Source organism: Ambystoma mexicanum, chromosome 8, assembly GCF_040938575.1.
Source record: "Ambystoma mexicanum isolate Mex_15411 chromosome 8, UKY_AmexF1_1, whole genome shotgun sequence".
Classification (NCBI taxonomy): domain Eukaryota; kingdom Metazoa; phylum Chordata; class Amphibia; order Caudata; family Ambystomatidae; genus Ambystoma; species Ambystoma mexicanum.
The window spans coordinates 688,317,799-688,339,997 of NC_090929.1; the positions used below are offsets into that span (position 1 = coordinate 688,317,799).

Consider the following 22,199-nt stretch of genomic DNA (forward strand, 5'->3'; position numbering starts at 1 on the left):
CACGAGGAAGCAGCCAATCCAAGATGGCGATTTAACACAAGGAGAAAGGCGGAGAGGGTTGCAAGGAGTGAAGTGCCTTTGCCCTCTAGAAACTGTTACTTTCACAAGTCTTGGAGAGTGAGCAGCCTAACACCGGGAAATGACGCTGATCTGTCCTACACTGCATCAAAGGTATTCGGAGCGCTCCCATGTTGATAACCCGGGCCGGGAGGAGCGAATGCTGCCGTGGTACTGTCCTTGGCTCCTGCAAGAAAGCCGTGCCAGTAAAGGCAGCACAGCCCGTGAGTCGGAGAAACCAATACGAAATCAGCTTTTGTTTAAACCAAGGTTGCAAGCGACAACATTGTATGAAGAAATCCACAAAGGATAGTGTTTGAAGCGCATGTGATGAGAGGCACGAACAAGTGGAAAATTAATGTACTTTGAAAGGCAAAATAAGATGCCTTGTACATAGTGGTCCGGGCGCCATGTGGGCACTCATTCGAAGCACTCCGTTCGGTATCCAACTGAATGGTAACTATATCGTAAAAAGGAACTTCATATCGAAGTGGTCCTGCAGCGGGTCAAGCTAAATCCAGTGCACATTCGAATTCTTCGATGAGTGTGAAGTGAAATTGGTCCGGCTGAGGGAGATTTATTAAATATAAAAAAAGGGATCTGAGCAGGGAAGAGGGGGATCTGCAGTAACGGAAAAGAGATCTGAGCCTGGCTAAGGGGATCCAGAGTGAGACACCCGAAGTACAAAATTGTAAGAAGGAAAGAACTTGCTATTTTTGTTTTGGACATCAGGCCTTCTGAATCAAGAGACTTTGATGAGGAAAAAGACTTGGGCACAGAAGGCCCTGATGCATGTAATAGAAATGTGTCTTCGTGCCGAAAAAGCCCAGAAGTGTGCTATGCTCGAGTGAACCGCCTTGTCCCCTGCTGAAAACATGGCGAAGGGAGGCCAACGACCCGAACATCCAGACTTATTTTGTGAACACTTAGTTCTTTTTCATGAACAGCACCCCACACTATTTGTAACTTAGTGGTAAGGATTGGCAATACGTTTTTTAGTATAGGCCCTTTTATTTTGATGAGATTACACTAGGACTGCATTATTATTTTGATGGTCGTAGCTTGCTCCCATCTTAAATTGAGGTTTAGAAAGGGCCCCCCCCCCCATGTGCAAAGTTCAATAAACACCCTTGAACTGTGCCACTTGTGTCCCTCTTACTTCAATACCATGCCTTCCTTACACCACCACTCTTCTGGGCTCAAGGGGTTCCCCTTCTCTGGTGCTCTCGGCTATCTTTACACACTCCTGCTCTCTGCTTCCAGCTCAGAAAACGCTGCCTTTGTTTTTTTAAGCCCCCCAACATGTTCCAATTGTCTGAGAAAACTTTCAAATGTAATCATTGGCTTCCTATTCCAAGCGTGGGGATGGTAGTCTTTAAAAAGCTTGCCACAATTTTGGATTTCTTTCTGTTCTTCCTGTGCAGAAGCTGGTGTTTGCCTCCTGCTTGCTCTGGTCCTACCTTGTCTCTTAGCAGTCCCCTACACAAAAGTTTATTTTTTGGTTTTCTGGTGTTGAAAGGCCATCACAAGGGACAGTAAAACCTCTAATACGTTCCCACCTTTATAAATTCATTTTTTATTTGGGGGAAGTATTTCTCTCCTTAAATGCTGCAGGGCAAGGATAAAAATGCTTTCCTTCACCAGCACTGTTGCTAGCCCGTTTCTTTGGGACCTGCTAGTTCCCAACTAGTCTTACTCTCAGGGTGTTCGGTAAAAGTTAGGGCTGGTTCTGTCAGTCTTATTTCTCAAGTGGATAGGGGGCTGGATGCGTTGTTAAAAATGAAACGCCCTTCCCGCAGCTCACAGCAGCCTGGGATAATTACAGTCTCTAACGTTTTCAGTGCCATTCAATTAAAATGGCACCCTTCACTGCTCCCCCATTACTGCTTCCATTGGTCATCCATTTAAGTGGGGGAGGGTAGTGTGGGGAGGGAACGCAGAGAGGCTCCCTGATGCCTCCCCACATTAACAAAAACAAAATAAAGTTGCTCGGTGGGAATGTGCCGTTACTGTTTCAGCTGGCAGCATCACTTGTTGGCAGTGACTGGGACGGGTCCAATCTGGGACATTCATTGCTACATAATGTTTTGTTGGTGACTAAAAGGACTTCCAACAGACCCCTCCATCTGTGTGGTAAGCAGTCTTTATGCCGATTATTCTTTATCAAGAACCAAGCTTGAAGGGATGGCAGGGCATCTAGGTTTCCCTTAGTAAAGCTTGCTGGACGTAAGAAGAAAGGCTTCTTAGCAAATGTACTAGATTTCTTTTTTAAAACAGTTTTATTGATTTCAAAAACAAAATAACATTCAAACTTGTAAATGACATCTTATGATACATCTCATTACCCCTCCCATGCCCACCCCACGCCTATTCCACTTAAATGACGACTTGTAGTGTAAATTATCCACTAGAACTCCTCCTCACAACACTGTTCTGCCTTTTGTATGGTGCATGTATCGGAGTCTCAGTGCCATCCTATGCAGGGGGCACCGGTTCTTGTATCGTATGTTTCCAGGCCACTAAATGTATGTTCTCCTCCTCCTGACCGCGGCGGCTGCTTCTTGCCACACAGCAGTTTCTGCCAGTGACCATTTCTGGAGGTCCCTCAACTATACGCCCACACTTGGGCCTTAATGTGCCTTCCAACCCATTGCTATCCTGCGTTTCGCCAAGATGTACGCTAAAGCTCTCAATTTATTCACATAGAGACGTCTGCTTGGGTCTCAGGAAAATAACTAGCATGCACGCCTTGGGGGAGACTGAATCTGTTGATAAACCGATCCTAGCTAGGGTGTGGGCCACATCCTCCCAAAACATGTGTATCGGGTCTGCATTGATCAGGCTACATTTCGGAGACACCTGTTCTGTCGCCATACTAAATTGTGCAATTTTCTTCAGAGTTAAATATGCTCTGGGAGTAACATAATTGGATTAGTTGTAGTTTCGCATTTCTGGACAACACCTTGTGATACCCCATGGTCCTACTCCAAGCGTCCTCTGACAATTGCTCTTGCAAATCTACTTCCCACTTTTGTTTAATTTGAATTGGATTACTATCTACCTTCGCCATCAGACTTTCATATAATCTTGATAATGCATGTCCCCTTCAGAGATATCATAGTGTTTCTGTTGCTTCATCTTTGATCGATACTCCATCCGTCCCCGGCCATTTCAATTTCAGTTTTTTTTAGAAGTGAGGCGTGTGTTATATGTTGCCCCACTTGTACTCCTGGTTCTGCAGTGACCTTGTTAAAGGACAAAGCTGGTGTTCAACTTCCCAAGAAGTTGCCAGCCAGCCACTGAATTGGCCACACAGTGCAACTTATGCACCAATGAGGAACCGGCAGGCGTAAGCCGGCTCTCACTCTCTAAGGCCTGTGAACCAAGGCCACCTCCTGTCCACAGCCTTCCATGCCGACAGCCAGGAACCCTGGTTAAAATGGCCTGCACCTCCTGATACCCCTGCACAACGTGGACCATTACAGGTACTTTCTCAGGCCTCAGCACGTGACATCTCGATATTTGAATTCGGTATGTTCTCCACTGATGACACAGCCCATCGCACAAGCGCGACTCACGTGAGTGCCTGCGCCAACTTTACAATCATATATTCCCACAGCTGGCCCACCTGCGCTCTTGGCCACCGCCAAAGAAAGTTTATAGCGATTGCGCAGTGTTGCTGCCTCTAGCTACTGCCCCCATTTCAAATACGTAACAATTCGACAGTTGAATCTATTGTTTTCCTAACTCATTTACCTCAACTATGCTAAATGTACTGATCACTTTAGATGTATCCGCATTTGTACTAAAGGTACTACTCATATGCTACAAGTGCAGTACCTATGATTTTTTCATTTGAATGCTTCCTGCAGCAGGTACTCATCTGCATCCATATACCCTAAAGTTACTGCAGTGTCTGACCGTCAACACTGGACTATCTTGGGTTGTCTTAGCTAAGTCGAATTTGCCCACCTCTATGTTCACTCTGTTAAATTGAAATAGCCTATCTTGTAAAGTATAGTTTTGCCGCTTGGTCAAGTTAAATCTGCCTACCTTGATGAACACTCTGCCAATTTGTTTTTGCCCATTTTGTGCAATCTTCAACTAAAGTCGAATCTGCCTATTGCCATATTCATCCTGCTAAATTGAAACTGCCTATCCTGTGCACGCTTAATTAAGGTGAATCTGACTACTTTGGGGAACACTCTGCCAATTTCGATTTTGCCCATTTTTGTGTATTCCGAGCTAAAGTTGAATTTGCCTATCTTATGAACACTGTGCCAAACTGCCTGAGTAATCCTAACGGACCTGAATACTTTGAGAACGTAGATAAATCAAATCTACCTATCTGCTAACATCTGCCAAAGCCTATATTACCTAATTTGCAAGTGTTCAGCTAAAGGGGCCTCTTTCCCAAGTGCCTCCATGTGCTAGATGACTCTTCGCTATATTGTAATTGGAAAGATGCTTATCCTAGCATCACTGATATGCACTCTGATGACCAGCCACATTAACCCTAGAAGTCAAGCGCACACTACGCCACCTACCTTAACAAACACAGTAACAAATACTGTTACTATGAGCCAACATGTACATAACAGTGCCTGGGAGACAGCAACCCATGCTTCTCTACCCTGCTCCACAACTAATAGAAATGTTACTCTGCGCTAGACTATCCAAAATACATTAACCCTTGAGAAGATCCCTTCCAATAACCAACCTAAAATCTAACCTCAAGTCCAGTCTGACACCTTGTCATGCTAAGCAGTCTCCGCCACCACCTACACTGGTTATGAATGTCCCTCAGAACAACAATCACAAGTACAAGTCATGTGTTAATAATCCTGACAAATCTACCCTAGTCAGTGAAGCTACCGAGACACCCCCCCCTCAAAGGTGCACTCATTAATGCTAGATCGCTTGTCACCCACGCCCCCGACATTGCTGACCTAATCATAGGAAGTAAATTGGATTTCCTGGCGATCACGGAAACCTGCACTCATGTTAGCTATCCCTGATGGCTACACCATAGCCAGACAAGACCGCGATAGTGCCCGAGGAGGTGGCATCCGCCATTATCTCCAAAACATCTCTATGCCTACAACTAGCCCCTGCCCATCTGTCTCAATCGTGTGAAGCTCTCTCTGTCAAACTCCAGATAAACAACTCCCAAACACTCACCATTCACTTAATATATAGACCGCCTGGTCCACTTGGTACCTTCGAGGAGGAACTCCACAATATACTCACTAACAACCTCAAACCCTCCTCACAAGTACTCTTACTAGGGGATTTCAACCTAGGCTTTATGGACCAATTGGAAAAAAATGCCACAGACATATCCAACACAATTAAGGCACTAGGTCTTTTACAAAAAGTTAATAAACCCACCCACCAAAAAGGGAGAATATTGGACTGGATAGCGGACTATAACTGTACAGCCACTATTTTATCCATCCTGCCACTCTCCTGGACAGACCACTCATTGGTGTCCTTCCACCTACTTACTACTAGATCTGCCCCAACGGTTCCCCAGGTAGCGTCACCATGCTTAACTAGAAATTAAAAAAAATCACAGTACAGAAAGTTACCCCTACTATCCTTCCCACACTTCACTCATTATCCGAAAACCTTGATCCTAGTATCTTAGTCCAAGAATTTAACAATATTATGCTCACCACACTGGACAGAATTGCCCCTCCCAAACTTAGATCCAGCAAACCTAAGGCTCATTTAAACAAATGGTTCACGCCACAACTAAAGACCTTCGTACCCTAAAAAGAAAAAGTGAAATTAATTGGAGACTCTGCCCCACTAATGAAAACAAAATCAAACTAACCTCACTCTCCTCATTATAAGAAGGAAATCCGCTTGGCAAAACGCAACTCCTATGATTAGCATATTGCTAATTCCAATTCTAGTATGAAAGAACTCTTTTCCATACTGAAAGAACTTGAGCCCCCAATAGCTACACCTGACATCTGTACCAAAGATAAATCTGGGTGTACAGACATCCAACATGCATTGGCCAACAAAATTGCTACGCTCCAAAATAAAATCCAGCAGAAAAAAGATGTGTTGAACTTACAGCACTCGCCCAACATTCCTGTACCTAATGTTTCACCACTGGTTCACAATAACCTTTTCAATTTTTCCAAAATGTCTACACTAGAGGTAGAAAAAATGATCTTGTCACTAAAGCCCTCCAATTGCAAAGGTGAAATCTGCCCAGCACAGTTAAAGATGCCGCCAGAGATTTATCCCCATTCATCACCAAACTGATTAACGCCTCCTTTGCCACAGGCACTATCCCGGCCAACCTTAAACAGTCCTGGGTGCTCCCTCTCCTGAAGAAACAAACCCTAGATCCTCTCATCCCTACCAACTACCGCCCTATTACCACGGTCGCTTTTTTACTCAAAATACTGGATAAAGTAGCTTATAACCAAATTAAAAAACTCCTTGAACAGCATAAACTCCTTGGTAACAGACAATCTGGCTTCCGCCCGCTACACGGGACAGAAGCAGCCTTAATTGACTTAAAGACCCAAATAGATGAGCTGAGACACAAAGGGCAGTCAGTACTTCTACTCCTTCTTGATCTCTCAGCCGCATTTGATCTGGTCGACCATAAAGTCCTCTGCAGACACCTTGATTTTGCTGCTCACTTCTCCCCGGAAGCTATTAACTGGATTAAGTCCTTCTTGAGCGAGAGATCGATGAGTATTTTCTTCATTGGCAGCAGCAGATCCCACCCCCATCCTGTGCGGTGTCCCGCAAGGCTTTTGCGTCTCTTCAACCATATACAATATCTGCACCAAACCCTTGTTTTACGATCTGGACCATCTGGGTATTACCTACACTAATTACGCAGATGATACCCAGATTCTCTTCCCGCGTTCTGGGGATCACAACGGGGACATGGGGTTGGTGAACAAAGTATATATTATCATGGCCACTCATGATGGCCTATGCTTAAACGATGATAAGGCAGAGTTGATAATTGTGGGCTCTCAGGCTAACATTAAATTTGCCTCATTCAACATTGATGGAAATAAAATCAAAATATCCAAGGAGGTAAAAACCCTTGGATTCTACTTGGACTCCACATTGTCATTTGATAAACAGATCAAATCCCTGACTTCAACCACAGCCTATACGTGCAAGCAACTCAGAGCTGGCAAGCCCTTCCTCTCTGATGACAGTTGCCTGATCCTGGCTAGAGCTCTAATACTCTCCAGAATCGACTACTGTAATGCTTTTTACAGTGGTGGTAATAAAACAGCCATCCACAAACTCCAAACCTTACAAAATAACGCTTTAAGAGCAACCTTAGGCATAAACAAAAGAACACACATTTCCCCTATCAGACGCCATCATAAATGTTTATCCACGGGTAACAAAATACAATTGAAGACGCTTTCATTGACCCACAAAGCCCTTAATAACTCTGACCCTAACTACCTTACAGCTAAGTTTCAGAGAAAAACCGTCCACAGATTAACCAGAGCCGGTAATGCTAATTGTCTGAACATACCTAAACATAAGCTTACCACTATTGGTGGCAATAGCTTCCCTGTAAAGACCGCTAAATGCTGGAATGCTCTCCCTCAAGATTTGAGAGCTGACCAACCCTTCCTACACTTCAGAAAAAAGGTGATAAAACACATCATCGCCACAGACCCTTAGCCTCAGACCTGATAGATCATGATCGTTGTCCCTATTCACCTACGTGCCTTAGCTATACACGGAGGCTTTGACTAAGCATGGCGCATTTCTGCATACTGCTCATGCTCATTCTTGCAACTACAAAGACCACTTTATCGCTGTATATATCTGCACACTCTGTATACTCTGTACTTATGTAATTTTTGTGTATATTTTTGTACTTGCTATGTATATTTGTAACTATGTAAGCTTCGCATTTTCATATTGCGGCGCCCTCTTATCTACGGGTTTGGTGCGCATAACAAATGAATAAACAAAGGGTTTATAGTGACATTTTCGAGCGCCATATTTTTGAAATGCCATTTTGTCGACACAAAATTGCTGGAAAAAAATGTTTTAAAATGTTTTTTACATTTTATTTTTGAATTTTTTCCCCCAATCCCCTGTTTTCTTTTAATTGACACTTTTTTTTACATAAAATAAAATTTGAAAAAAAACATTTGCCATTTTTTTCCAACAAAAAATGTTTTCGAAAATGTTACAGGATACCCGTTAAAGGTCTTCGGACGTTTTTCCTTCAATATATTACCCAATGTCGCTACCCCCCTAGGCTCCCAATATTTCCTGACATTCAGTCTAAGTTGCACGTCCTCGCACTTAAGTGTCACCAGTGAAATCTTGGGTGAATATGGTGTATCTTTGCCCAGAGGAGAGCGGCAAGCCCTATGCCACATTGCCATGCCTAGTTTCAGCAACAGAGGGTGCTTGGGATCGCGTGGTACCGTAGTTCACACTATCTCCTGCAGAAAGAACGAGGCGCATGCTAGTTGTAGCAACCCAGCATCTTGAGTCTGCTCATCAGATAGCCAATATGTGACAAACCGTAATTGGCACGCTATAAAATACATCTCAAAATCCGGTAACTTTATCCCCCCTTGTTCATACGGTCTCTGCAGTTTCTCCAGCGATAATCTACACCTCGAATTGTGCCATAGGAAACTCCGGCAAGTGGCGTTTAGTGTCTTTTATAAAAGGCTCTGGATATATTATATGGGACCTTGGTACCATTTTTAACAATGCGACCATTCCCATGAACGAGAGCGGCAGCTTGGCCCAACATTTCATGGATTTCTCTATTTTATTCACTGCCTTCACAGTGTTGTGCATATGTTCTACTTTAGGATTATGGAAAATGTCAACTCTTAAGTATAGAAATGTATCAATTTCCCATTTGATCGGTAACACTGGTAACGCCTCCCGGGGACTTACCCTGTACCCCGCCAAGGGCAACCAGCTTGACGTCTGTGCATTTATTGTAATCTCGGAGAGGTCTGCGTAGCGCTCCAAGACATCTAATATATATTGTGAATTGATCTCCGGTTGTTGTAGCTACAAGAGCATATCATCGGCATACAGGGAGATCAGGTGGGTGTTGCCTCGTATTGTGATGCCAGCCTCATGATTTTCTTTTTGAAAGTATACGTCTAGGAGCACTAAAGCTAATACAAATAGCATAGGAGACCAAGGACAGCCCTGTCTGGTGCCCTTGCTGAATTCCTGTTCAGATATTGTAGTGCCTGTCTTAACCCTAGCCACCGAGTTACTGTATAGTAACTTCACCCATTTAATATATTGGGCCAATACCAAAACCTTTTAGCACTGCCAGTAACCATGCCCACCTGACCGAATCAAAAGCTTGACTGCATCTAGCGAGGTTACTGCCAGGAGCTGTGCGCTGTCTTGGTTGTGGTGAATGACATGGTGCAACTGTCTTAAGTTACATGTAATATTCCTATTTGGAACATAACCGGACTGATCAGAGTGTATATGTTTGTGTATTACCGGCTGAAACCTATTAGCCATCAGGGCCGTCAGTATCTTCCCATCCTGATTAAGCAGCGAGAGGGGTCCTAAGAACCACATTCAGTCTCAGGTTTGTTAGGCTTCAATAATGGGACTATAAATGGACTCTCTCAATGAAAGTGGCAAAATGCCTTTATCTAAGGATTCATTCAGCATCGCCAATAATGGGGGCGTAATGTCTGCCATAAATTCTTTTTAGAACTTGCGAGGTAGTTTGTACGCTCCTGGTGCTTTGCCAGACAGCAGTCCTCTTGTGGTATGTTCCAACTCCTCATTAGTAATAGGGGCATCAAGCATGTCTGCTTCGTCTGCATCTGGCTGTGGAAGATCGATCATCTTTAAAGCATCCACTATTTCTGACTCCTGGGTGTCTGATGTCTCCTCATATAACAATTTATAGAACTTACAGAAGCAATTATTTATGTCCTGTTGCGTACTGCACACCTCTGTTCTCTGCTGTTATTGCACTAATCCTACTCCTCTGTCTCGCTTTTGTATAACCAGGCTAGCAGGCGCCTGGGTCGGTCTCCCTCAGCATGTTGCCATTCGATATACTTCCTATAACTCAATTTACCTAGTCTTTTCCAGTGTTCTAAACACTCCTTATGCAGAAAAACTGCCTCGCAAGCGCCCTCGCTCGGGAGATTACTTTGCCCATCTATGGCTTGTAATTTAGCCTCCCCCTTTCGCAAGTCATTCTCTATTGCGGTTTGAACCCCATTTGCCCTAGCAATTGCAATCCCTCTGATCACCACCTTGAGGGCCTCCCGCAACGTGCCCGCTGACACCACACTTCCTGTATTGTGCATAAAATAATCTCGCACCCCTCTCTGAACTGTTCCCGAAATGCATTGTCTTTAAGGCACTCACTCCTCCACCTCGGGATGCATGCTCTTGGGGGGTGGGGGGGAACTTGCCACGTAACCACCAGCGGGGCATGATCTGACAACACGTGCTTTATATTCTGCCTTCTCAAATTCCCACAAGGTTTCCTCCCCTGTAAAGATATAATCTAATCTAGTATACAGGCTGTTGTAGCTGAATAGAATGTGGAATGTAGGCAAGGGAGCCTGGAGAAGGGAATGTGGAAGCTAGGGCTGGGGACAGCTGTAAGGCAGTTAATATGAGGCATTACATGTCTCAGCGTCATCATTAATGTTATGGAAGATATGCATGAAATCAGGATCACAACACAGGCCTTGGGGAGCAGCATAATGCGAATATCCACGGGCCTGCGGATGTCGAGTCCGCCACATGTCTACGAGCTTAAAGGCTTGCAACGGTGTGCCTAAAGCTTTGGCCGATGGGCCGGGAATTTATGATCTGACCGGTCCAATTTAGGGTTAAGCGTACAATTAGTCACCTCCCCATATCAATGTACCATCTCTATGTGGACTAATTAGTGGATATAACGTGCAAAAATAAGCTGCAGTTTCTTGGTTCGGTGCGTAGGTGTTAGTTATACAGACTTCGCTTCGTTCAATCCGCCCTCGCAACACAAACATTCTGCCCTCTTTATCTTGAAAGGTCTCCAGCACCCTCAAGGGTACAGATGGTGCCACCGATAGTAGTACACCTCTAGCATAAGCAGAGTATGACAAACCTAGCGTTGTACCTCTCCATCTCTGGGCCAGTGCCATCGGTTTCTCTGTGTAAGGTGTTTCCTGCAGGAGTGCAATATTGATTTTCTGCTGCTTTAGGTGAGTCATGATCCTATTACGTTTGATATAACTATTGAGGCCCTTGACATTCCAAGACACAAGTTCCCCCATCACACTTGACTATTTTGACGCATAGCAACCGACCAGTGTTCAAGGTCGAGTTCAGTACATATATTGTGGATTTATGGGCTCATTTCCAACTTCCATACCCTGCTCCTTCCCAACAATTGCCCAGCTCAATACCTCGTGCTCAGGCATCCCCACTTCTTGCCCTCGCTCCAGGGTATCGCCCCGGTGCGTGGGCCTAGTAGGCAGATGCATAACAGCTAGCATCCGAGCAAACAATCCAATCCTGGGGTGTAGGGCGCTCTTGTGTGGTGCGCTCTTAAGTAAGCAGCACATTGTGGACTCCGGCATTTACAATTTTTAATCATGAAACCCTCATAGAACAGGGTCCTCCTGTCGCTTCGCTTTCTGCGTACCGACCTCTGCCACCTGCAGCCGTTTGTGCCTGCTGCATGTATCTATTCATCAACACTTGGACCAGCTTCTGTTCCGGTGGGCAGGTTCTGCGTGTCCATCCATCTCTCCACATCTTCTGGATCCTCGAAGAAAAAGGCCCGGCCTTTGTGAATCACTTTTGGCCTGGCCGGATACCGCACCATATATTTCAAGTTAGATGCTCTTAATCTCCTTTTAACAGCTATGTAGTTCATCCTTTTTTTTCTGCACTTGTAGGGTGTAATCTGGGTATGCAGTTATCATAGCAGATGCATGTTGGATCGTCCCAATTTTGCGGAAGTGCTCTAGGATCTTCTCCCTATAACAGTAGTTCAGTATTCAAGCAATTGTCGGAGGGGCCCCAGGTGGTGGCTCCCTCGTCAGTGATCTATGCCCTCTTTCGACTGTAGAAACCTGGGTGAGGGCGCCGGGGCCAATTTCCTGCTGTAATAGGGTCTCTATGTAGTTAGTCGGGTTTGCTCCCTCTTCTCCTTCCGGGAGCCCAATAATGCTCATGTTATTGCATCTAGCTCTGCCTTCGGCATCTTCAGCTCTATCTTCCAGATTACGCACTTGTTCTTTCAGTAGTCCTACTTCTTCTGAGGTGTCCTTAAGGTCACTTGAATTTTCCGTGACGGCTTTTTTGAGCGTTCCTGTGCGTTCGGCTAGCAACCTGACGTCCTGTTTTAACAAGTTTACATTTATGCTGATGGCATTGATTTAAGCCTCCAAAGACCCTTTCACAGATGCTATGGCCCCCAGGATCTTTGGATCTCCTTTATCAAGTGTCTGCTCTCTCTGAGGTGAACTTGACCCAATATTTTCTGTTGTCGTAGTAGCAGGTTTAGCAAATGTATCCAGCGTAGGTTGCTTGGCGTTACTTTTCTGAGGCTTAGCTGCCATGATTACACTTCCCCACTGGGGGTTGGCCCACTATTATTATCATTTATTACTACAGTGTCATCCTGCTCACTCGATCTTCCTCCGTGGCACAACTGTTCACCAGCAGGCAGATCCCCGTTACTGTTGGTGCTGCGGTCCGGCTATTGCTTGATATGTTTTAATGAAGCAGTATCTTCTTGTCCTCATCCCACTGCGAGCCGATGCCCCCCTAACACTTGAGCAGTGCTTCAGTTGATGTCGGGTACACTTGTGAACCCTTTGCTTATGACTGTTTTGGGCTATATCACAGTATGATGGGTCCCCACGGAGCTGTACTGAATAGACAACTGGGGTGCGTAAGTATGCTCTAAACTACTACACAACCACCTTCTTGAGTCTAGATGCAATCTGGTAAGCCTGCTATGTACACTCAACCTGGATGCAGGATCTTGGTTAATTCGGGATGGGCCCCGCTTGTTCTCAGCAGCGCTCCTCATATCCAGCCCCCTTTGGGGCCACACGTGCAGATTTTTCTGACTTCCACTTCAGCCTTCCGGGCAGTGCGTGCATTACATCATCTTCGCCAGCCTCGCAGAGTGCATCTATGTATTATTTCCGCTTTGGGTGTAGCGTGTCTATTCAACTGGCTGCTTGCGGACTGTAAGCGATATTCAATCAACACTGCAGCCAAGTCAATGCCTAGTCTGGGATGCTGAGGAAAACCCTTATTAATGTATTTTTATGTCTAGTTCAGTACTCTGGATGACCACCCTTGTATAACACCCCCCTCTTAGAATCCCCCTGACCCCACTGAGCCAAGAAGTAGGTTTGTTTTGCAAATTAAAAGGTTTATTTGAGAATTTAAACAATATATACATATCACACTTTATAATAAATTAATATCTGACAGTACACTTAGACATATGATGTTGATCAACAATGGGTAATCTGGCACTAGCACACTTCTTTACAATCAATGAGGAGTTAGTATAGGATGGATAAAGTAGCAAAAATACTTTTATGATTTCAAGGGAAAAGCAATGAGGAATAAATGCAGTACAGAAATACTTGATATGATTTTAGCAAAAGATAAGATAATCACTTTTTCTCTGGCAAGTCACCCCCCTCTCCTATGCAATGTAAGAAATGGAAGGAGATGGAAAGAGGAGCACACAGTACTCAGGAATGCAATCAAATACAATACAAAATTCAGTTCCCCCCAGCAAGCTTAGAGGAAACAGGTAGGAGTTTGAAACACAGGCCCAAAATGCTTTTTAAATGTGATGGCAATGGATGGGAAAATGTGCCAACTGATTTTAATTCCCTCTAGAAATTCAGGGTGAGTGGGAGATGCGTGTTGGTATTAGTTCAGGCTCACTTTAGCAATTCTCTGAGTTATTACCAAGTTGCAACAGATTTTAACAAAAGAAAGAATGGAGCTGCTATTTTGACAAGTGGAGAAATGGAGCCAAAATCGCAAATCGCGGTAAATTCGCGAGTGCGTGAATCGTGATTGCGGCAAAAGTATATGAAGTTTTACTTCGGAAGATACGGACGATTAAATAAAGGTAGTTTTTCGGATTTAAAGTAAACTCAAAATGACAGGTGGCAGCTTGCAGCTGCAGAATTGACAGGTGACAGTGGTGCAGCTTTAAAAATGACAGATGACACGATTTCTAGGAGGCAGTTCTACTTAGGTTAAAATAGTTTGGATTAGATTATTTTAACTAAGAGATTGGTTCTGCACAGTTCTGCTAGGTACTCACAATATACATTTGAAATAGGCCTTGCCACGGATCTGGTCAGGTTTTGGACTGGACTCCGGTTCTGGTCTCGGCACTTCACAGTGATCTGGGTCAGCTCTCTGGTTCTGCTCACAGCGGTCTGGGTCACTCTGGATCTCTGGTCTGGTCTCTGGCAATTGTTCTTGGCAAAAGAATTCAAACAGCTCGCCCGGCTGTGGAATAGTTTGCAAATGATTTTAAGGTTGCGGAGGCCTGCTGAGAAGAGTTCTCAGTTTGTGGGTTTAGGCCCTTGCTTTAAGTTCTGAAGTAAAGTTCTGGTCTTTGGAGATTGATGGTTTTGAAGTCTGGATCTCTGGATGGGAAGTCGTCAGTCAGCATGCTCCGCAGCAAATGGAATTGAATCTCTGTACCGTCCCAGCAGTCTCTTTTTATGTGTTTTTGAAAATGGGTGTGTGCCTGGGCCTAGCTAAGCCTGCCCCTCTCTACTTGTCATTGGCCCAATTCTCCCCTCTCCCATGATTGGGGGAAGGAAATGGATTGTCATCATGATGAGGTCTGTTTATGGGTCAGAGGATCCTCCCCTGGTCATTTTGCCCACAAATCTATATTTGATTCAAATACATCTTTCCCAGATATACAATTTGTTGAAATTACATGTACACATTATAGATTCCTTATGGTCCATGCTTGTCCGCCTCTGATCTTCCTGGGGGCTTGCATTCAAAAATGACAACATTTTGCGCTTTTTAACTGGTTTTGCAATATCGGACATTTACCCAAAATTACACACATGTGCGCAAGGAGTATGGACATTAATTGATGAAGTGTCAGATTTTTAACATGCAGACATTTGGAGTGAGACCCTATTTTCCGCTAGCAACCCCCCAAAATACACCACAGGGTCCTAACGCCTCTCAAAATGTTCACAGAAAAATCACAAAAATAATATTACTTATATAATTCTGACAAGTCCGCACTATGAGTTATCTATCTTTTTAAAATTATGCCCTGGTCAAAAAGGGGTGTGGCTTCCCACATCACAGGGTGGAATAACTGGTTTATCCGCTTCCCCCAAGCTCAGCTGCTAGCAGAGGCACTGCCCCTCCCTGTTTCCCCTAAGAGGAAGCCACTTTACGACGCCCCCAATATAACATTTGCCTGAGTCAAGGGAGTTGCATTGTTCTGTTCCTTCCAGTTCCTAGGTGCTCCACCCCTAATCTAATCAGAGAGGTGACAACTCCTTTTGGCAAGGGGCAGCAGGATGCAGCTAGGCCTGGGAAGAGTGGCTGAACAGGTTTCTCCTGTCGGGGGTAGTTGTCAGGCAGAATCCAGTTTCACTAAGCCAGGTTTCAGCTAAATGTCACTTTTTGTTCCCAGTTTTCTACATTCAAATCAAACTGACAATTTGTACCTATACATTAAATAATTACTTCCTTCAAGTCATTTCAGAATATGGTTTTACATTCTTCCACCTCTTAGCAAGTCTTTCCTTGGTCTGGTTTTGTTTCATTTGTGCAGTTTAACACAAAAGTCTGGTGGTTTTAAAACGCCGGCTTTCTGATAATGGTGAGTACTGGTAATGCAACCATTTTTGGGATTAAGAAAATGAATTCCCCACAGTTCTGGGTTGCTTTTGGCAATCAGCATTGCCATACCCAATGGTTTCAGGCTACTGTGTGTGTAGCCCAATGGTGGTTTTTTGGCAGTGCCCTCCTGTGCTCACAACATAGGCAAAAATGTGTGGCAGCCTATTCTTCATGTTTTCCCTGTGCACTCTCTGGGGAGTTCTGGCCATCATGATGTTTTCCATGCCAGTACTGCACAGTTTTATGGTAGGGCTTGGATAAAAACATCCCACAGCACTCCTTGAGTGTCACCTCTGTAGGTAATAGACTGTTTGCCAGATTCGCATGCACCAACCCTGTGCTAGCTAGCATTAGGATTGGCCTCCACAAGACCCTTGCATCACAGTCGTACAGTTTTTACTCCCCCTGCAGACGCTGCCTCCGTTCCCACTGCTTCTTAGTATCTATGCTCTCATCGTTCGTCTCCGCCAGCTACTTCCTCGAAGAGTCTTGGCAGCAACTAATGGAATATGCCCACGTACCTTGCGTGTTGGTACTACAAATGCCCCACAATTCGGGCCGGACCACCAAGGACACGCCCTGCTGCACTGCCTCCTTTTAATAGCTCTACTCCTCCTCATGGGCCCAGCCGTGGTGCGTTATTTGCACCGCCTGTTGCTGTGCGTGCTGTGGGCTACGCTCCGGTCTGACCGCAAAGGATCCCTTATTTATGCGCCTTCACTTCATCAGTAGGCCGGATTCCTACCCATGGGCCGAGCCGGGCTGAGTACATCCAGTCAAGTGTCCTGCATACATCCGCATTCAACTACTTTGCTCCAAAACGTGGGCCGGACTTGCCACCAAATGTTCCGTGCAGGCAGCACCTCCCACTGTTGGGCGGACCAAAGTGGAAGCACCCCGCAGTACTATCTCTCGAGTCATGCCTTGCTACTCCTCCATGCCAGACTGGAACGGGACCTCTCACTGAACTGCTTCCCGCATGTAGTCAGCAGCGTTTGCTCCCGTGGGTGGACCAGAGTGGAAACCGCTCGCTGCTTGTAGCACCTCGCTGACACACACGCTTATTCATGCAGCCGGGCCACAGTGGAAGCTGCTCAATATTTTCTGTCGCTTCATTCGCCAGCTCTTGTAGTTTACTTCGCCGGTTGGCCTTTTATGCAATCTTTTCAGCTGACTGGGCCTCGGCAGGCCTGTCCCACTGTAGGCCAGGGTCTCTGAACACAGCCTCTCCTTAATGAACAATCCGTGGCTCTTCGGTGGCAGCGCTGCTGAGCCCACTGCATGCGACACCCTCCACTGTGCCTCAGTCTCGGCTGCCTCATGAATATCCTACCTTCGAACCAGCCGGCTACGTTGGACCTTAATGGGTTTTCTGCGGCACCAGTCTCGCCCGTAATACTTGATCCGGCGTGTGGTGTTGACTCTCCACTGCATCCACCCACATCCACTAGATCCTTTGTTCTCCAGCCTCTGTCATCTTGTTTGCTTGTTTCACATCAGGTCGCAAACTTTCAACTGCACATAATTCTGCCAATCAGCTCCTTCCAGTCTGTAGGTCGATCGCTCGTCTGCTCGGCCACTTCATGCATCTAGACAGCAATTTAAATGCACAAATATGTTGTGGTTTATAGTGAATATGTCGACTCCAAAAATATCGGGGGAAAAATGTGGAATGTTTTCTTTTTTTTTTTAGTTTTTATTTTTTTTTAATGGGGGGCTTCTCCTCAACCCCCTGTTTATTTTTACTAGCTAAACCCAAAAAAACATACAAATTTAAAAAAACACATTCGATTTTTTTTTTCGACCTTTTTGCATTCGACATAACTGCACACCATATGTTTAGCCACAGTTAATGCCCAGGATCATAACGAATCGGCAGGGGCCTGTCGGAAGAGCGTCCTACTGCATGGCTCTGTAGCCACGCCCCCAATAAATGTACTAGTTCCTGACAATATGACAAGGTTGCATTGTCCAAAAGTTGCACATTCCCTTTCTTAGTGGTCATCCTATTCTTTAGGACCCCATTTTGTCTCGCGACTACCCCTGTAGATTGTGGGTGATCTGGGCAATGGAGTATTTGCTGAATGTTTGTCCTCTCAGAATTAGGACAGTTGAGTTGAGGTACTACTCCCCTGTTCAGTGTGCACCATCTACTGATAGATGCACCTTCATTAGCTCTGAGGATCCTCTAGCTACCTGTTTGTTAAACTTTCTGGAGTAGTTGTCCCTTGTAAGTCCCAATTAGAACTCCTATGCACTATGGGCCTTCTTCCAACTTAACCTGTTGTGTTCTGAATAAGGGTGCTGCACCTTCTTGTCTCGTTTATTCTGTAGATCCTTCATCACATATGTAAACAAGCTTTAGAAGATGTTACAATTGTTCCTAATGTGAAAATGAGTAGTGTCTCCAGTTGTGGCAGTAACACCAAGACACTGAGCTTGTACCCTTTAATTGTCGAATCAAAGTGATTTTACTGAACCAAAAGGTTCGACTTTCCTAAAGTTCGACTTTCTTTTCATTATTTTTTTTTTGCATTTTTTCCGCAAATATATATTAGGGGGGAAACACCCCACTGCCCCCCACCTTACTCCTATACATTTTTTATGTACTTTGCGCCCACACATATATATATGCGGGAAATTGGGGGTCGAACTTTTGGGAGTCGAACTTTTGGGATTAGGTAAAATTGTTCTAAACCTTAATTGTCTACTATGAAAGGAGCTGTGTTTGGTTGGCACCTTCGGGATTTACCAATCGGCGCTGTATACGTTGAGGTAAATTGTGTGTTGTGCGTTTAATGTCCTTTTCTTCCATAGCGTATCATCTAATAATACATTTGGTTTATCAGTTAATAACTAAACTCTAGCAAGCTCATTTTCTCATGACTGAAAAGGTACATGAATGAGAGGATCTGCAATTGCTTCCTCAGTGATTTCTCCTTCATATGTATTTTCATCATTCACTCCATGTTGAATTGTAAGTCATAGAAACCTGGGCATTCCTGGGTTTTGCATGACTTTCACTTCATAGTGTATGCTGTGAATGCAATAGGATCACAGTTGTGTGAGGCATGCCTGCACAGGGATGATGCATAACTTTAGAAGCATGGCATCTGTCATTACACATGAACCCCATGGGCTCCTTCTGCTCTTTTATAAATGAAAAAGCGGTAGAATCCCTGCCTTTACCCTGTATCAATATGTATGCGGGTGGAGACTGTAGCTTTCACCCCGTGGCGGGGGCTGACTTGGCAGGTAACGGCCCGCCAGCCCTTTCCAAAGTAGGCCCGAGCAAAGCAAGGGCCTTGGCGACGACTGTGGGCCGGTACCGGCCATGACAGCTCACTGCCAAGGGGATAAGCCATTCTCACCCCAGGGTTTACCAGGGTGCGAATGGTTTTCAAATGTTTTCTTTTATTCTATTGGGAGATGAGCTCAGCACGTAGTGCACAAGCCCATCAGTCAGTGCTATGTTTTATTTTCGCTTTTTGTAGGTCGCCTAAGCAAAGGACACATTTTTTTTTGTTTTTGCCGATTTTTAGGCGGCCTATAAAAAGCAAAAAGACTACGTTGCTTCCCCCCCACCCAACTAGCCACCACCCTCACTTGCTGGATTTGTATGAAAACGGGGTGTTTCACCCCACCTCCTCACTCCCTCCCTCTCCAAGAATCACCCAAAAACAAAACACAAAAAAACACACTTAGCCGTACTCCCCCGACACTGCTTCCGGGTCCTGGTCAGCCCCTGTGCATGCTCCTGTGCGGCATGGGGCGTGATAGTTAGATTTAGAAAGACCACTCTTTGTGAGCACAGACCGGTCTTTGAAAATCGGTCTTTGATATAATAGTTTTAAAACAACGATTATATCACTTAAAACCGTGCCCATCCCCCGAAGAAGGGGGAATAAATAGACGCTGTAAATAAAATGGAAACGGGACTAGGTCCCTTTTTCGGATGATGGCAGCCATAAGCAACATGGGAAAAAAAGGCCACCGTCATCCGAAAAGGTATCTATTCCCCTTTCCATTTTATGCCGTGGGTGCGGGCGGTGATGGCATAATCGCGCCCAGGAAAGACAGATTGTGATTGGTCAATCTGTATTTCCGTGTGCAAATGTTGCAAATTCCTTGCAAAGAGGAGGGAAAATGGAGTAGATTTTGAGGTGCAAAAATACAAGGTGAGCAGGTCTGTGTTTTATTGCCTTTGAGTCGTTTAACTGTCTCATTAAACTAATATACTTTTTTAACCAACACTTAAAACATTTGGCACATGGTTTAGTTTGATTTATATGAATGTAGTGCTCGTGTTTGCTTTGGCTTTCATCTTTGTGTTTGCTTTTGGCTTGCCTAATTTTAAATGGATCATTCAGTTGTGCCTTTGTCTTCTGTGGGTAATCAGCTATAGCACCAGAACAATGAATGATTCAAAGTGATATATTTGACTGTATAGTAAACAAAACAAAATTCAGCAATACCAAATATCAATTTCTCTGAAGTTATACAGAAGTGCTAAGCTGTCTTCTTTTTTCTCTCTAGGTTTCACAAGCTGATCTGGGGGAGCTATGGAATTGGGCCCCCAAACTTCTCAGGGGTGATTGTAGGTGGAGGCGATAATGGCTTGATAACATTGTACAGTGCATCCCAGATCCTTACTTCAGGGACAGAGCCTGTGATTGGACAGAGTGAGAAGCATACAGGTCCCGTGAGAGCCCTTGATTTTAACCCATTCCAGGTACAAAGCAAGGCATAAAATCATTTTAAACAATTGTTTAGCAGAGTTAGCTAAATACATTTTTCTTGGTTAGCAAATAAGCTTATTTGATTAGTGATTTTGTGCTAATATTTCTAATGGGATTAGAAGTTATTTATACCCAAGACACAAAACGAGCAACAGTACACCATTTTGTGCACCTCTGAATTAAAACACAAGTGAGAGGAGTGTCTATAAAGGCATGAAAGGACACCAAAAAGAAATAGATATAATAAAAAAAGCTCTGAACAGTTTTCAGTGCAAGGCTCTGTGCAGGTGACTGCAGTTTGCGTTACACAGGGAAGTGTCCCGTATACTCTCCCCCCATGTGCTGTCTAAGGAGAATTTTAGAAATGTCATAAATCAAAAGCTTTACTATGTTAAAGGACAGTCGTAGCTGGAGGCGAAGTACTTAGTATGGTGTAGCGGCAGTCAGGGTAATTGTCAACTTCAGGTAGACTAGATAGCCCTTGACTATCATCGATATCAATTATATTCAATACAGCATTAAATACCACTGTTTGGGCAGGGCATGGTCGTTAACAACCCTCAAGCACAAGCCAGGTACGCCCAAGTGCAGAATTCCATTCCTATTTGCCCACGTAAGTGGTATTAATCAATATAATTAGCACTCCGGGCAGCCATACGGGGTGCTGACATTTTTTTGTTTGTTTTTAAGAGAAGAAGCCCTTGTGCAATTCATTCTTTAAAAAAAAATGTTATTAATTTATTCGAACAAACAATACAAACCAAACTTGCAGTGCATATAATGACATCTTAAATATACATTGCTTCACCATGTCCACTGCTTCTCACCCCCTCACCTCCCTTTCGAGCCTACTTCCTCTTATGTTCTGTTTCTGCACCTTGTGATTGGGATTCCTCTTCCATGATTTCCGTTGGGTCTCGCATTGGCCCAAATAACTCTATTAGTTTCCAGGCCATCAAGGTCTCTGCTTTCCCCCCCACCCACCCCCGACATTGCTTGCTTCTTGCCATACTGTGGTTTCTGCTTCAGCCCATTTCTGTAGATCTTTCCACCATACTTCTAGCCGTGGTCTATGGCATGCTTTCCACCCCATAGCAATTCTTCTCTTTGCAAGTACATACGCTAAGTCTTTTAGTTTGCTCACATGCTTAGTTTGCGTGGCCTAGGAAACCCTCCTATCAAGTAGGCCCACACTGTGTCCACCACAATCTTGATGCCTTTTTCCGCTAGCCTGTGTGTATTCTCACCCCAAAAACACTCAATGACTGGGCATGACCAGAACATATGCACCATTCTGGCATTCTCCTCATCACATTTGGGACTTGCTTGTCTTGCATTTTTGAATTTAGCTATTCTCTGGGGTGTCATATACGCCCTATGTGTAATGTGTAATTGCATCTGTTGTAGTCTTGCGTTCCTTGTCATCTTTTTGTGATACCCTTGGGCTCGTTCCCACATACCATCACTCATTGGGGCTCCTACTTCTGCCTCCCAATC

The 22,199-nt window shown here is 44.6% G+C and overlaps 1 protein-coding gene across 3 annotated transcripts in view; it reads left to right on the forward strand.

Annotated features, from left to right (window-relative positions):
* SEC31B (SEC31 homolog B, COPII coat complex component) overlaps positions 1–22,199 on the forward strand; it is a 2,991,081-nt gene that overhangs the window by 481,831 nt on the left and 2,487,051 nt on the right. For all 3 annotated transcript variants that reach the window (XM_069610491.1, XM_069610490.1, XM_069610492.1), the window contains one exon: positions 20,500–20,695. In XM_069610491.1, coding sequence (XP_069466592.1) covers positions 20,500–20,695 — 196 coding nt within the window. The remainder of the gene's footprint in view (positions 1–20,499; positions 20,696–22,199) is intronic.